We start from the raw sequence: 16734 nt of genomic DNA, 5'->3' as shown, positions 1-16734 counted from the left end.
GGATTCACACCAATGCAGAATGTGGGACGTCTGGGTATCAATCATGAGTGGAGACAACATGTTTTGCCAGCTTTCTCTAGATTTTGGTATTTCTGAATTGGGCTCCGAAGTTTGAAAATTTCAAAGTGTTTCTTTGGGAGGGAAGAAATCTTCAACCCAGTGTATTCTGTAAGTCTTGAAGAAACCCAACAGGGTGAGTGCGCAGGTATATATATATATATATATATATATATATATATATATATATATACAGTATATATATATATATACACATATACAGTATCTCACAAAAGTGAGTACACCCCTCGCATTTAAGTAAATATTTTATATTATACCTTTTCATGTGACGACACTGAAGAAATGTCACTTTTGCTACAATGTAAAGTAGTGAGTGTACAGCTTGTATAACAGTGTAAATCTGCTGTCCTCTCAAAATAACTCAACACACAGCCATTAATGTCTAAACCGCTGGCAACAAAAGTGAGTACACCCCTAAGTGAAAATGTCCAAATTGGGCCCAATTAGCCATTTTCCCTCCCGGTGTCATGTGACTTGTTAGTGTTACAAGGTCTCGGGTGTGAATGGGGAGCAGGTGTGTTAAATTTGGTGTTATCGCTCTCACTCTCTCATACTGGTCACTGGAAGTTTAACATGGCACCTTATGGCAAAGAACTCTCTGAGGATCTGAAAAAAATAATTGTTGCTCTACATGAAGAAGGCCTATTCTATAAGAAGATTGCCAAGGCCCCTAAACTGAGCTGCAGCATGGTGGCCAAGACCATACAGCTGTTTAACAGGACAGGTTCCACTCAGAACAGGCCTCGCCATGGTTGACCAAAGAAGTTGAGTGCACATGCTCAGCGTCATATCCAGAGGTTGTCTTTGGGAAATAGAGGTATGAGTGCTGTCAGCGTTGCTGCATAAGTTGAAAGGGTGGGGCTAAGCCTGTCAGTGCTCAGACCATACGCAAGACACTGCATCAAATTGGTCTGCATGGCTGTCGTTCCAGAAGGAAGCCTCTTCTAACGATGGTTCACAAGAAATCCTGCAAACAGTTTGCTGAAGATGAGCAGACTAAGGACATGGATTACTGGAACCATGTCCTGTGGTCTGATGAAACCAAGATAAACTTTTTTGGTTCAGATGGTGTCAAGCGTGTGTGGCAGCAACCAGGTGAGGAGTACAAAGACAAGTGTGTCTTGCCTACAGTTAAGCATGGAGGTGGGAGTGTCATGGTCTGGGGCTGCATGAGTGCTGCCGGCACTGGGGAGCTACAGTTCATTGAGGGAACCATGAATGCAAACATGTACTGTGACATACTGAAGCAGAGCATGATACCTTCCCTTCAGAGACTGGGCCCCAGGGCAGTATTCCAACATGAAAACAATCCCAAATACACCTCCAAGATGACCACTGCCTTGCTAAAGAAGCTGAGGGCAAAGGTGATGGACTGGCCAAGCATGTCTCCAGACCTAAACCATATTGAGCATCTGTTGGGCATCCTCAAACAGAAGTCGGAGGAGTGCAAGGTCTCTAACATCCACCAGCTTTGTGATGTTGTCATGGAGGAGTGGAAGAGGACTCCAGTGTCAACCTGTGAAGCTCTGGTGAACTCCATGCCCAAGAGGGTTAAGGCAGTGCTGGAAAATAATGGTGGCCACACAAAATATTAACACTTCGGGCCCAATTTGGACATTTCCACTTAGGGGGTGTACTCATAGGAAGTGTACTTTTCTTGCCAGAGTTTAAGACATTTTTGCCTGTGTGTTGAGTTATTTTGTTAGTTATACAAGCTGTACACTCACTACTTTACATTGTAGCAAAGTGTCATTTCTTCAGTGTTGTCAAATGAAAAGATAGAATAAAATATTTACAAAAATGTGAGGGGTGTACTCACTTTTGTGAGATACTGTGTATATATATATATATATATATATATATATATACATATATATATGTATATATATATATATATATATATATATATATATATATATATATATATATATATATATATATATATATATATATATATATATATATATATACACACAGTTGTTCTCAAAGGTTTGCATGCCCGTAGAGAGTTGTTAATATACAACATGTCACATTTTTAAGGAACGCATAGAAGTAAGTAGGCAAAACCCATTTATTTTATTTCCTGTTCAAATATTTTATTAAAGAAAGAGGTAAACATACAAAGGATAAAGACACAGGACAATAAACCCCAAAAAGAGGGGGAAGGAACAGGATACACAATAATGCATCAAAATGACAAGGCAGCCCAATAGTGCTTAAAAATAACAGTGGAATTAAAAAATTGACAACTGCAATACAACAATGTAAATATTAATAATTGTCACTAGTGCCCATCGAGATCATGCAATTCCAAACCCTCATGGCATCTGAGCCAGTGGTTGGTACCGTATTGTATTGGTTATGAGGGGTACAAGACATCTTGTATTGTGATAAAGGAACAGGAAGGGTCCTGATAATGCAGAAGGTAGAAGCAGGGGTGGACTGACAACTCATGGGGCCCCCGGGCAATCAGAGATCATGGGGCCCCCTGTGTCCACACTCAAGCCACACAAAGCCCCACCTACAAATTGCAGCTCAGCCACATAAGAGTGGGAATTTTAATATCTACCACAGCATAGCCTGCATGGAAGTTCCTGGCTTCTTTCTGTAGTGTGTAGCCTCTCATGGGGCCCCCTACTGACCCTGGGCCCTCGGGCAGTGCCCTAATCCCCGAATGGTCAGTCCGCCCCTGGGTAGAAGTTAGATAAACTACCGTCCCATGAGTTTGGTCCTGAACTAGCATGAAATCAGAGGTGGCTGGCATCATATTGGGTAGCATGCTGTAAGACGGGCAATCACTAATGAGGGAAGCCTACAGGTAGCAGAAGATAGGAAAAAGAAGAGAATAGATCCTGCAAAAAGCGGAAAAAAAAGGGGAAACAGAAGAGAGAAGAATGTAGGTACAGAGGAGAGGAAGAGGGGACAAATGCAGGCCCCAGGAGGGGAAACATCTAGGTGACCTTACATGGCATCTCCTAAGATGTGTGCATAAGATAGTTAAGGGGATAATAATGTTTCATCAAAGTCAGCTGGTCCTCCCATGGTTTCCACAAACTTTCATATTTCTTAACCCTGTCTAGTGAGACAGCTTCAACCTTAGAGTGTATCATGGCAGTGGTAATTTTGTTTTTAGTTTCTGTAATATTAAAATGAGGAGTTTTCTAGGCCTTTGCAACCCCCATTTCTTTTATTTCTTATGGGAGTTTTATTTGGTAACTGTAGGTCATAACAGAATGGCACAATCATAAAATAAACATGGCAACAAGTAAACAAATGAAATGGCCCCTCTTCAAAAGTCTGTATCCCCTAAGTTCTTAATACTGAGAATTGTTCCCTTTAGCATTAATGACAGCGCGCAGATTTTTGTAATTGTTGTCCCCAGTTTCTTGTAGGTGGTATAGCTGCCAATTCGTCTTGCCAAAATGCCTCCAGATCATGAAAAGTCTTTGGTTGTCTTGCATGAACCGCACATTTGAGATCTCCCTAAAGGAACTTGATGATATTAAGGTCAGGAAACTGTGATTGCCACTCCAAAACCTTCACATTTTTCTGCTGTAACCACTGGAGGGTCTACTTTGCCTTGTGCAGAAGAATGCAAATTGTCTGCCAGTATTTTTTGATAACATGCTGCATTCATCTTGCCACCAATTTTCTCAAGATTTCCTGTGCCTTTAGCGCGTACACAACCCCAAACCTCATTTAAAGTCCCAGGGCATATTCGTGTTTTTATAGATATAAACTATATCATCAAAAGTATTGGGACACCTTCCTTTACACAGACACATGAACTTTAATGGCATCCCATTTCCGTCTGTAGGGTTCAATATTGAGTTGGCCCATCCTTTGCAGCTATAACAACTTCAACTCTTCTGGGAAGGCTGTCCACAAGGTTTAGGAGTGTGTCTATGGGAATGTTTGGCCATTCTTCCAGAAGCGCATTTGTGAGGTCAGGCAATGATGTTGGATGAGAAGGCCTGGCTCGCAGTGCTCTAATTCATCCCAAAGGTATTCTATCAGGTTGAGGTGAGGACTCTGTGCAGGCCAGTCAAGTTCCTCCCCCCCAAACCCGCTCATCCATGTCTTTATGGACCTTGCTTTGTGCACTGGTGCGCAGTCATGTTGGGACAGGAAGGGGCCATCCCCAAACTGTTCCCACAAAGTTGGGAGCGTGAAATTGTCCAAAATGTTTTGGTATGCTGACGCCTTAAGAGTTTCCTTCTCTGGAACTAAGGGGCCAAGCCCAGCCCCTGAAGAATAACCCCACACCGTAATGTCACTTTCTTCAATACAAACTGCACATTTTTAGCCTTGATTGTACATTTTGGCTAAATGGCCATACACACGGGCCGAAAATCAGGTTGAATCAGATGGTTTCTGTTGGCCTGTGTGTACGGCAGCCGGTCGGACAGAAGCCAGCCGAACGTCCTGCTTCTGTTAAAAGCACATGACTGAAAAAGGCTGAGAGTGCAATGGCTGAGATCCCTGACCTATGTGTTCTGGAGGGGGGGAGGGGTTGTCCCCCTGTCAGAACACAATAGCTCAGCAGGGAGATTGCTGTACTAACATCGGATAGTTACTTCAGTGAGCTCTTCCGTTTTTTTTTTTTTTTTCATTTAGCCTGCTGGGTTGAATGAAAAAAAAAAAAAACTGATAGCTTGTACCAGGTTTAAGCCAGAGAGGAATGCTGACATAAGATTTACAAGGTGAAAGTTCATAGGCAGCCAATGAGGGAGTGAGAAACAGGGAGATTAGATAAGACACTGTCCTTGTAGGTTTAACTGTTCTATGTCACCCAGATAGCAGAGTTTGTCCTGTCCCTTCGCCTGCTTTTCTCCTTCCCTAATCTGTGTTCCTTCAGCATGGTCTGTGTCATTCCTGTTGCTTTCTTCCCCCTACAGCAACAGTAAATCTTAAAGCTGTCAGCTGATTGGCTGAGAAGCTCTGATTTTTGTCACAGTGCCGAGAATAGAAAGCAACTGAACATGTGCAGAGCAGGGGGAGACAATGCATTTGTGGATTTTAAACAGTCATGTGCGTCCGCAGAACTATTTTCAGGGGGGGGGGGCATAATTTTAAGGTCACTCATGCTCCACCCCTTTTTAACAATGTCATGAAGGGGAGGGGCTTAGTCATTATACTTATTTCAAGTATTTATTTTTAAAGGGCAAACGGCAGCATTTATTTTTAAAGCATTTGTTAACCTAAAATAAAAAAAATGTATCCTGTTCTCTTAAACCATGGTATACAGCACAGTGCTTGTGCTGTGTAATTTGGCGCTCAGGTATCAACTCAAATACCTGGCTGATCCTGCCTGGCTAAGTCCTCCCCTCTGTAAACTGACCACGGTATACCATGGCTGCTGAGTCCTGACACCTTGGTCAGTTTACGAGCCTCCATCATCCGCAGCTCACCTGTCCTCCTCTGTCCTCTCTCCCCCCCCCGCCTGTCTACTCCTCTGTCAGTGCCCCTCCTTCTGCTGTAGTTTAATTTAAAGTTTCATATCCTGTCTACAGTCTGTTTAATAATCCTGTGTGCCCCTGTGTCTGTGTTTTATAAAAAATAAGACATTTTTTACAAGTTTCAGAGTGCCAATAGCCGCTCACGTGACCCGCTGCCTCTCCCCTCCTCTCCCCCTCTCCCTCCCCTCCTCCTCCCCTCCCGACTGACGACAGTGAGGAATCCTCGGCCCCACCCGCTGCAGCTGTCAGATTGGGAGAGGAGAGAGCCAGCGGGCCACGTGATAGGTGCTCGGCACTCTGAAAACTGGTAAAGAACGCCTTATTTTTTAAAAACACATACACAGAGGCACACCGGATTATTAAACAGATCAGACAGGATGGTATAAAGTGGCTTAACAACCACTTTAAAGGGAAAGTTGAGATTCCAGGGTAATTTTCTGACTAAAGTTCCACTTTAAATCATCTGAATATGGACACATGTCATTTTACACCTGCTGGTCCATAGGGGTAAATAGGGGTATATTTCAGGAGCAAACAAAAGGTTCAAAGTCTTATCCTTTGCTTTTTCTAGAATGCAGACTCAGACTGAGTAGAAAAGCCTGTATCTTGGCAGCATGTTGCAGAGAAGGATCCTTGCTCTCTTTGTGAAAGCAGAAGTTTCTCTGCAGAGGTCCAGTATCCCTTCTGATATGTCAGACCTATAACTCTGCAACCAACAGAGCTCTTGCTTCCTTCTGATTAAAGTACTCTAGCAGACAAATGTATCAGTGTAATGTCATTTTTTAGTTCTACAGCAAAAGTTCTTTTGGATAAAGACATTTTAAAATGGCCATCTGCTTTCTGAAACTGACAGCAATGATGTGGTTTGAAGAAGAGCTCCACGCTCGCAAAAAATAAATAAAAATCACATAACATAAATCATTGCTATGTTTTGAAATTTGATGTTTTTTAAAAACGACCTTTCCATTTTTAAACTAAAACTGCTGTAATTTTCTACAACTGGCAAAAATTTCAATGCAATACGTCACCAGGAGGCATCCTGTACACCATTGGTATACAGAATACTCCGCAACTTTGCCTTCCTGTTGGTGTCATTGGCTTACTGATTTTCTCAGATGTCTGTATTAGGATACAAGTCAAATTTTAGGCATCCTCTTCAATAGGGATTTCACATTTAGTTAAATACTCCCCAAGGGTTAACCACGTCTAAAGTAATGCAGACACTGCAGCTTTCCTCATTAGAACACTGGGATCATGTGATTATAATAAAGGCGAACCCTCCATTCCAGAAATCAGTCTGGAAAGTTATGGTGAAGTTATGGTGAAACAAACAACTATTTCTTGAAAACAGAAAAAGGTAGAAATCTTGAACAAAGTTTGTTAACATTCTTGCACAATACATAGCTATATAGCATAGATCACCTAGAGGGCATGGGTCTTTTTTTTGTTTTTCTCAAAAAAAAGTTGAGTTACACTTTAACTTCTTCTATTTACCTTGGCAAATTAGTTGGCGAATGAGTGTCTGATGATAATAGATTGATAATTGACAAATAAACTCTTAAATCTTGTAAGCTCATAATTACTTCTGCTAAAAAAAACATTAATGTTAATTTACCATGAAACATAAAAGTTGTACAATTGTAATGGTTTAATTTTGCATTAGAGGAACTTTTGGGGAAAAAGAATGCACAATTCAAGTAGTATTTGACTTCCATAAACAGTGACATGACTTTAACTATACATTTAAAAAGAATGCATAAACAAAAAAAAATGCAGGTAAAATGTGCATACAAAGTGAAAAGTGAAAGACTTGTCACTGCGGTCTAACATTGAATAAAGCAGTTTATTGCTTTATTGTGGAAAAACAGCAACATGTTTGGTATTAGCTAACCAATACAATATTTACAGTACCTCACAAAAGCCCCCCATGCTCTGAGATCTGATGTGTTTTAAAAGTGTCCCTTTAATTTTATTTGAGCAGTGTACAGTATCTCACAAAAGTGAGTACACCCCTCACATTTTTGTAAATATTTTATTCTATCTTTTCATGTGACAACACTGAAGAAATGACACTTTGCTACAATGTAAAGTAGTGAGTGTACAGCTTGTATAACAGTGTAAATTTGCTGTCCCCTCAAAATAACTCAACACACAGCCATTAATGTCTAAACCGCTGGCAACAAAAGTGAGTACACCCCTAAGTGAAAATGTACAAATTAAACAAAAAGTGTCAATATTTTGTGTGGCCACCATTATTTTCCATCACTGCCTTAACCCTCTTGGGCATGGAGTTCACCAGAGCTTCACAGGTTGCCACTGGAGTCCTCTTCCACTCCTCCATGATGACATCACAGAGCTGGTGGATGTTAGAGACCTTGCACTCCTCCACCTTCCATTTGAGAATGCCCCACAGATGCTCAATAGGGTTTAGGTCTGGAGACATGCTTGACCAGTCCATCACCTTTACGCTAAGCTTCTATAGCAAGGCAGTGGTCGTCTTGGAGGTGTATTTGGGGTTGTAATAATGTTGGAATACTGCCCTGTGGCCCAGTCCCTGAAGGGAGGGAATCATGCTCTGCTTCAGTATGTCACAGTACATGTTGGCATTCATGGTTCCCTCAATGAACTGTAGCTCCCCAGTGCCGGCAGCACTCATGCAGCCCCAGACCATGACACTCCCACTGTAGGCAAGACACACTTGTCTTTGTACTCCTCACCTGGTTGCCGCCACACACGCTTGACACCATCTGAACCAAATAAGTTTATCTTGGTCTCATTAGACCACAGGAAATGGTTCCAGTAATCCATGTCCTTAGTCTGCTTGTCTTTAGCAAACTGCTTGCGGGCTTTCCAGTGCATCATCTTAAGAAGAATCTTCCTTCTGGGACGACAGCCATGCAGACCAATTTGATGCAGTGTGCGGTGTATGGTCTGAGCACTGACAGGCTGACCCCACCCCTTAAACCTCTGCAACGATGCTGGTAGCACTCATATGTTTATTTTACCAAAGACAACCTCTGGATATGATGCTGAACACGTGCACTCAATTTCTTTGGTTGACCATGGTGAGGCCTGTTCTGAGTGGAACCTGTCCTGTTAAACGGCTGTATAGTCTTGGCCACCATGCTGCAGCTCAATTTCAGGGTCTCGGCAATTTTCTTTTAGCCTAGGTCATCTTTATGTAGAAAAAAATTATTTTTTCAGATCCTCATAAAGTTCTTTGCCATGAGGTGCCATGTAAAACTTCCAGTGACCAGTATGAGAGAGTGAGAGCGATAACACCAAATTGAACACACCTGCTCCCCATTCACACCTGAGACCTGTGTGAGAAAGTGTCATTTCTTCAGTGTTGTCACATGAAAAGATAAAATAAAATAATTTCAAAAATGTGAGGGGTGTACTCACTTTCGTGAGATACTGTATATTGTATTATTTTCTGGAATATACATTTTTGCCTCTGTCATTTAATTTCTTGTTTATAGAACCCTTTATTTTCTTATAGTAATTTTTTTATTCTTTATTTATTATTTTTTTAATCAACAATTAATGTTTTTCTTAAAATAACGCATAAGTGTAAATTTGATTTTTCCCCTGATGATCTGATATACAAAGTTTTAGTGGTATGGGTTATTGCACTTTGTATGTCTCCATTATATAAATTATTCAAGTATAATCTGAACTCGAACAAATTGAGATTTTATTTTCTAAAGCACTGTGTACCATGACCAGTTGCCATTTTTTTTCTCCAAAACATTTTTTGACCCTTCTGCAATGCTTTGTGGCATCTTAGTGCGGTTGATTTCCTGCAGCTTCTTAGTTCCCCTTCCTGTTTATGTCCCCTCACCCCAACACTGACTGCACATTATTGCTCGGGACTTCTGGATAGTGACCATGGTGGACAATGCTTGTACAATGTGTGTCATCAGAGCTGCTTGTAGTCTCCACCATGTCATAGGGTGTGATGGAGGGACAATGCAGAATACATTTGAAAAACATTTGTTGTTGTATGGACAAACTGCATAATGAGATCTTTAGATTTAAAAGGATTGAAAACCTTTGAAATTACATTCATGGGGGATTAAAGAGACTTTACAGATTAGTTTAGGTCTTCTTTAAGCATAACAAATTAAAAAAAAAAAAAAAAAAAAAAAAACATAATAACCACAAGTAATTTCTAATCAAGTTTATTGTGAAGAAAATAAGTTATGATTCTGTAATTTTAGTATAACTGATGGAGACGTCTGAAGGACCCAATTCTGGGGCTTGTGGCTCCCCAGTCAGTGTATCTCCTGTACTCTGCAGGTCTCAGGTAATACTGACGTCCCCTGTAGTTGGGCTCCTCGTAGAACATCCAGTAGCCATCATGGACATGGGCAGAGTGGATGTCATGGTAGCGGAACCTCTCATTGACATGAGGACAATCCTCAGTGAACTCCATCATCTGACCTCTGAAGTCTTCCTTCTCGTAGATCCTGATTCTGAAGGAACCTTGGTGCTGTTAAAATAAAGTAAACCATAATAACACAAAAAGGAGTGGTAACCACAAATGGCAATAGTAATACAGGTAACACTAATCCAATCATTTTTAGCAGAGTTTTGAATTGAGGAGGGAGGAATTCAGTGCAATCCCACAACCTTATGGCTGTCCTTGAACCCAGCACAAACATCTCCTTCCATTTGTGGTCCTATCATGATAGCTAAAGTTCCATAGAACAAAGCTCCACAGAATATTCTCCAAAGAACACTATCCATGTATTCCAAAGTAAAATTCATTAGGGTGTCCCCACCCTCCAATAGTTTTCATATTTTCATAGAAACGAAACAAGAGTCCACTGTAGAGATAGGATCCAAAAAGTTCTCATAAGAGAGTCCTCTCTGTTCAACTCAAAATTATACGACTGTTTATTATATGTGTATCGAAATAAACAAAACAAAAAACAAAATTATTTAAAGCGGATGTAAACCCTCACATATACCCAGTGAAATCAACAGCCTCAGATGATACACAGAGATGAAACAAATCTCCCTACATAAGTTATATTTGTATATCTGCTGTCTTCACTGTTCAGAAAGTGAACGTCGCGTTAGAATTTTTTCTTCCTTTTACAGCACTGGGTCTGGAGTCTTGGTATAAACTTTGTAACAGCTGATTGGAGGAAAAGTACACACCCCTCCTCCACATAGGCAGAGGAAGGAAGAAACTTGCAGAGCTGTGCTCTGAATAGACCAGCTCTCTGCTAATCTATCTCGATGCAGCCACCCCGACACAAATTTCCAGCTGCTTTTATCTCCAGTGTCGGAGAACTTGTCAGAAGCTATCATGCTGATAACAGAGGATTGGAGAAGCAGAAAGGCATGGGACTTAGGGCTTTGGAGAAAGATAAGTAAGCACTACAGATATACATGTCCAGGGCAAATTTAATGAATGAGGTTTAAATTCACTTTAACAAAGAGTACACAGGTTGTGTTACCTGGGGGCTCAGACGCACAGATCGAATAGACTCATTGTAGCCCAACCAGTGCTGAAAGTCAGGATACTCTCCTCTATGGAGGAAGTACTGGTGTCCTCTGTAGTTGGGGAGCTCATACAGGATCCAGTTCCCACTTTCCACACGGATGGAGTTGCAGCGTCTGAAGAATGAGGACAGGTCAGAGCTTTCAGTGTGAGACTCGTGGGAGCGACCCTGGAAGTTCTTGTCTTCGTAGAAGATGATCTGAGGAATAAAAGGGTAGAAATTAAATTTCGAGCCTCACAATATATTCTAATTCTTGGTTATAATTCTTGGATAGATTTTCCATACTCTATATACTGTATATCTTAAAGCTGTCAGGACACACACAGGCTCAGAGTTAGACACAACTCAACGTCAGATAATACATATTGTATATTTTTATTTTTGAATAGGGTAGAGAAGAGTTAGGCCCCTTGTATCCCAATTGGTCAATGGTCACCTTTCATGTGACTTTATATTTTAACATGTATCATTTGGACAGAAAATGAGGGGGGATTCACTTCATGGGGACCAAGATAGCAGTTAAATCTTAGCAGAGGGTTTAATCTGATCTGAAGAATATAATGTAGAAATTGAGTAGATCGATTTCTCTTTACTAAACATGTAGGTAACATTTAGGTCCCCATAATTGGCTTGAACTACATATAATTCCTGCTCAATCATTCAAGTGATGATTCTCCCCAAAAGCAGCTTTTATAAATGAGACATAACAAAACAGGACTCAAAGTGGAGTGCAGTATCAATACAGATACCTCCTCTCCACTTAAAATGCAGCCCCAAGTGTTCTCATGCCCTTACCTTTGCCATTTTGCTGGATTTGTCAATGTCCTCCACACTGTTTGCAACAGTAACTGCCTTGATGAAACTGGTCCTTATATACGTCTTTAACTGCTTACACATTCACATGCTGACAGTATGCATTGTGAGAAGAATGAATGGCTTTTTTCCTTTACTGTGTTGAACTTTGGTTGGTGTCCATTGTTTGAACCTTTCTGGGTGAATCAACATTTAAATTGACCATACCTGAACAGAGACAGGCTTGACACACATGACCTAGAATGCACATAGTGTGAAGCTCTGTCACTGTTAAAATGATTATCAAAAAGGACACAGGGTTCACACCAATGCAGAATGTGGGACTTCTGGGTATCGATCATGAGTGGAGGCAACATGTTTTGATAGCTTTCTCTAGATTTTGGTATTCCTGAATTGGGCTCCGAAGTTTGAAAATTTTTGGAGAAAACCAACAGGTTGAGTGCGCAGGTATATATATACATATATAGGGTTGAGCGGACACCTAGATGTCCGTGTTCGACGGGTTCGGCCGAACTTTAAAAAAAAGTCCGGGTCCGTGTCCCGGACTTTTACCGAACTTTTCCCGGACACCGAACCCTATTGAAGTCAATGGGGACCCCGAACTTTAAGGCACTAAAATGGCTCTAAAACACCAAAGGAAAGGGCTAGAGTGCTGCAAATGGCAGCAAAACGTAATTAAGAGCATGGCAAGTGCTCTGCAAACAAATGTGGATAGGGAAATAACTTAAAACAACAAAAAAAAAACAGAAAAATAAAACAATGTTCTTCTTCATCTCTGAAGGACGAGGCCCATATGGAGTAGGAGGGAGGTTGAGGTGGTGGTGGATGTGGCGGTGACAAAGGCATGCGCACAGGGTGTGCCGGGTGTGCCTGGGCACACCCTAATCACCTAGGGCACATAGCATTGCCAGTGAGGAGATGGGAAAGATCTCCCTCGGACCTGCTCTGCTCTATTTCTCTTTGCCTACAGGTACATGGCCCCGATACATTACTCTCCCTGCTGGCAAACACATGCATGTGTATTTCAACTTTGGGGTGCACACCTTAATGCAATAGGCTGCGCACACCTATGGGCGGTGTAGGTGGAAGCGGTGGTGGAGGAGGACCAGGGCCGGATTAAGAGCATCATGGGCTTGGTGCTGAGGATTTTGAAGGGCCTTAAGGGCCGTGCCTTGCCATGCACCCAGAGGAGGAAGGGTGCAGCCATGCATGCCTAATTCAACATGGGATGCTGTCTCTGAAGCCCATAAACACATCCATGCATCGGCAACTGTCCCTCCTTGTCCGGCCTTCGCGCTGTGTGGGGAGGTTCTGAGGGTGCTGCCTGGGGAAGCGAGCATAGAAGCCAGACTTCTGTGTTTACAAGTGACAGAAGAGCGGTAACAGTGAATATGGCCAACCCGGGTCCTATATAAAAGGTAGGGGCCTGGAGCTGCAGCTCCAATAGCCCCTATGTTAATCTGGCCCTGAGGAGGAGGACGAGGTAGCCAACACTGCTTCTTTTCACAAATTTTAAATGAGGGTACACCCCAAAAGAGTGAGAAAGAGCAAAAATGGAACAATGGGTGGGTAAGGTCGGTATCCATTGCTATTCTGCATAAGGTACGGAAAAGTCCCGTGGGATCCATGCCTGGTTCATTTTAATGAACGTGAGCTTGTCCACATTGTCTCTGGACAGGCGGCTGCGCTTGTCTGTTATAACGCCCCCAGCCGTGCTAAATACCCGTTCAGATAATACACTGGCTGCAGGGCACGCCAGCACCTCCAAGGCGTAAAGGGCAAGCTCAGGCCATGTGCCCAATTTGGAGACCCAGAAGTTGAAGGGGGCAGACCCCTCATTCACTACATGTAGGCGTGTGCACACATACTGCTCCACCATGTTGGTAAAATGCTGCCTCCTGCTAAGACGTTCCATCTGAGCTGCTGGTGCTGCTGTTTGTTGTGGCGTGCTGACAAAGCTTTTCCACATTTCGGCCATGCTAACCCTGCCTTCTGAGGTGCTGGCTGTGCCCTGGTTGCGTTGGCGACCTCCTCCTCCTCCTCCTCTGCCTTGTGCTTCCACTGCGGCCCCGCTGTCAGATGGGAATGCCAGCAGCATGGCGTCTACCAGCGTGCGCTTGTACTCGCGCATCTTGCGATCGCGCTCCAGTGAGTGAATTAAGGACGGTACGTTGTCCTTGTAACGGGGATCCAGCAGCGTGGCCACCCAGTAATCAGCACAAGTTAGAATGTGGGCAACTCGGTGGTCGTTGTGGAGACACTGCAGCATGTAATCGCTCATGTGTGCCAGGCTGCCCAGAGGCAACGAAAGGCTGTCCTCTGTGGGAGGTGTATCGTCCATGTCCTCTGTATCCCCCCAGCCACGCACCAGTGATGGCCATGAGCTGGCCTGGGTGCCACCCTGCTGTGAACATGGTTCCATCTCCTCCTCCAGCTCCTCCTCCTCCTCATCCTCCTCATCCTCCAGAACTGTGCCCCTGCTGGACAATTGTGTCCCTGGCGTTTGTGTGTGCAGGAACCCACCCTCGGAGCCCCTTGTGAATGACTGCCCTGAAAGCCTTGGAAATGTTACCTCTTCATCCTCCTCCTCCTCCTCATCCTGTGCCACATCCTCTTCCATCATCGCCCGAATTGTTTTTTCAAGGAGGCATAGAAGTGGGATAGTTAAGCTGAGAACCGCGTCATTGCCACTGGCCATGTTGGTGGAGTACTCAAAACAGCGCAACAAGGCACACAGGTCTCGCATGGAGGCCCAGTTATTGGTGGTGAAGTGGTGCTGTTCCGCAGAGAGACTCACGCGTGCGTGCTGCAGCTGAAACTTCACTATGGCCTGCTGCTGCTCGCACAGTCTTTCCAGCATGTGCAAGGTGGAGTTCCACCTTGTGGGCACGTCACATATGAGGCGGTGAGCGGGAAGGCCGAAGTTACGCTGCAGCGCTGCCAGGCGAGCAGCAGCAGGGTGAGAACGCCGAAAGTGCGCACAAACGGCCCGCACTTTCTGCAGCAGCTCTGACATATCGGGGTAGTTTTTAAGGAACCTCTGCACCACCAAATTCAGCACATGCGCCAGGCAAGGGATGTGCGTCAAACCGGCTAGGCCCAGAGCTGCTATGAGATTTCGCCCAGGCCAGGCTTGAGGCTCGCTGGCAGCAACCACTCATTTGTCTGCTGTTCCATGCTCCTCCACAACTCCTGCGCGGTGTGTGGTTTGTCCCCCAAACAGGCAAGTTGTAAAACTGCCTGCTGTCGTTTACCCCTGGCCGTGCTGAAGTTGGTGGTGAAGGTGTTACGCTGTCCGGATGAGGAGGCGGTAGAGGATGAGGAAGCGGAGTAGGAGGAGTTAGGAACAGGAGGCAAACTTAAGCGCCCTGCAATCCTCGGTGGTGGAAGGACATGCGCCAAATTGCTATCCGCCTCAGGCCCATCCGCCACTGCATTTACCCAGTGTGCCGTTAGGGAGATATAACGCCCCTGACCGTGCTTACTGGTCCACGTATCGGTAGTTAGGTGGACCTTGGCACAGATGGCGTTGCGCAGTGCACACTTGATTTTTTCCCCCACTTGGTTGTGCAGGGAAGGGATGGCTTGCCTGGAAAAGTAGTGGCGGCTGGGCACGACGTACTGTGGGACAGCCACCGACATAAGGTTTTTAAAACTGTGCGTCTCCACCAGACGGAATGACAGCATTTCAAAGGCCAATAATTTTGAAATGCTGGCATTCAGGGCCAGGGATCGCGGGTGGGTAGGGGGGTACTTCCTCTTCCTCTCAAGTGTTTGTGAGATGGAAAGCTGAACGCTTCCACGGGACATTGTGGAGATGGTTGTTGGTGACCCAGGTGGTGGTGTTGCTGACAGATCATCTGTTTGCGGGGTGGCAGGTGCCGGTATCACTACAGATGTGGCTGGAGCGGCCGAGACTGCAGCAGAAGAGGAAGCAGGATGAGCCAGAGACGTTTCTTGGTTTTGAAGGTGTGTACTCCACTGCAGCTCGTGCTTTGCACTTAGATGCCTGATCATGCAGGTTGTGCTCAGGTTGAGAAGGTTTATGCCTCGCTTCAAGCTCTGATTGCACAGGGTGCAAACCACTCGTGTCCTGTCATCAGCACATTTTCTAAAGAACTTCCACGCTAGAGAACTCCTTTGAGCTGACTTTGGTGCGCTCGTTCCCTTGCTGCGTTGGGCAGTAGCGGGCGTAGTGTCTAGGGCACGGCCGCTCCGCTTCTGCACCCTGCTCCCTCTTCTGCTGTGCTGGTGGCTCTGTGCGACCACCGCCTCTTCCTCCAAACTACTCAGGTCACCTGCATGACGTTCATTCCATGTGGGGTCAAGCCCTCCTTGTCGGTCTCCACAATGCTGAACGCCGCAGCAGTTGGCACCTGCGTTTCGTCATCATCGGAGACGTGCTGCGATGATCCTTGCATGTACTCATCTTGAGAAATAAGTGGTTGGGCATCGCTGCACTCAATCTCTTCCACTTCTGGGGCAGGGCTAGGTGGATGGCCCTGGGAAACCCTGCTGACAGAGTCATCAAAAAGAAGAAGAGACTGCTGTATGGCTTGGGGCTCAGACTGCTTGCCTGATTTGCAAGGGGGTGAGGTGAAAGACGGTTGGACATCGGCTGCAGGTGCCAACTGTGACCTTTCTGCAGTAGACTGGGTGGGAGACAATGTGAAGGAACTGGAGGCACTGTCAGCAGCAAACCAATCTATTATCGCCTCCACTTGTTCTGGCCTCATCACTTCTAGGGGCGTATGATGCCCTACCAAATACTGATGCAGGTTCTGTCGCCTACTCACACTTGAGGAAGGTGTTTCACTTGTGCGTGTAGCTGGCACAGATCGACCACGTCCTCTCCTTGCAACAGGAGC

General features: G+C 44.4%; 2 protein-coding genes across 2 annotated transcripts in view; one reads left to right on the top strand and one right to left on the bottom strand.

Moving 5' to 3' along the window:
- LOC309550211 (uncharacterized protein) overlaps positions 1-16734 on the top strand; it is a gene marked incomplete at both ends in the record, with an annotated part of 144615 nt that overhangs the window by 66569 nt on the left and 61312 nt on the right. The gene's annotated exons all lie outside the window — the stretch shown is intronic.
- On the bottom strand, positions 9757-11950 carry LOC309544686 (gamma-crystallin 1-like; the record flags this gene model as incomplete). The annotated part of the gene is made up of 3 exons (XM_082243598.1): positions 9757-10032; positions 11009-11251; positions 11849-11950. 3 exons carry the CDS (start codon positions 11948-11950, stop codon positions 9757-9759), a joined length of 621 nt encoding a protein of 206 aa, XP_082099724.1.

Source organism: Pelophylax lessonae, assembly GCF_965119305.1.
Source record: "Pelophylax lessonae genome assembly, chromosome: 1".
NCBI classification, from domain to species: Eukaryota; Metazoa; Chordata; class Amphibia; order Anura; family Ranidae; genus Pelophylax; species Pelophylax lessonae.
Note: the sequence above shows the minus strand (reverse complement) of the source record. Positions and strands in the feature narration are given on the sequence as shown.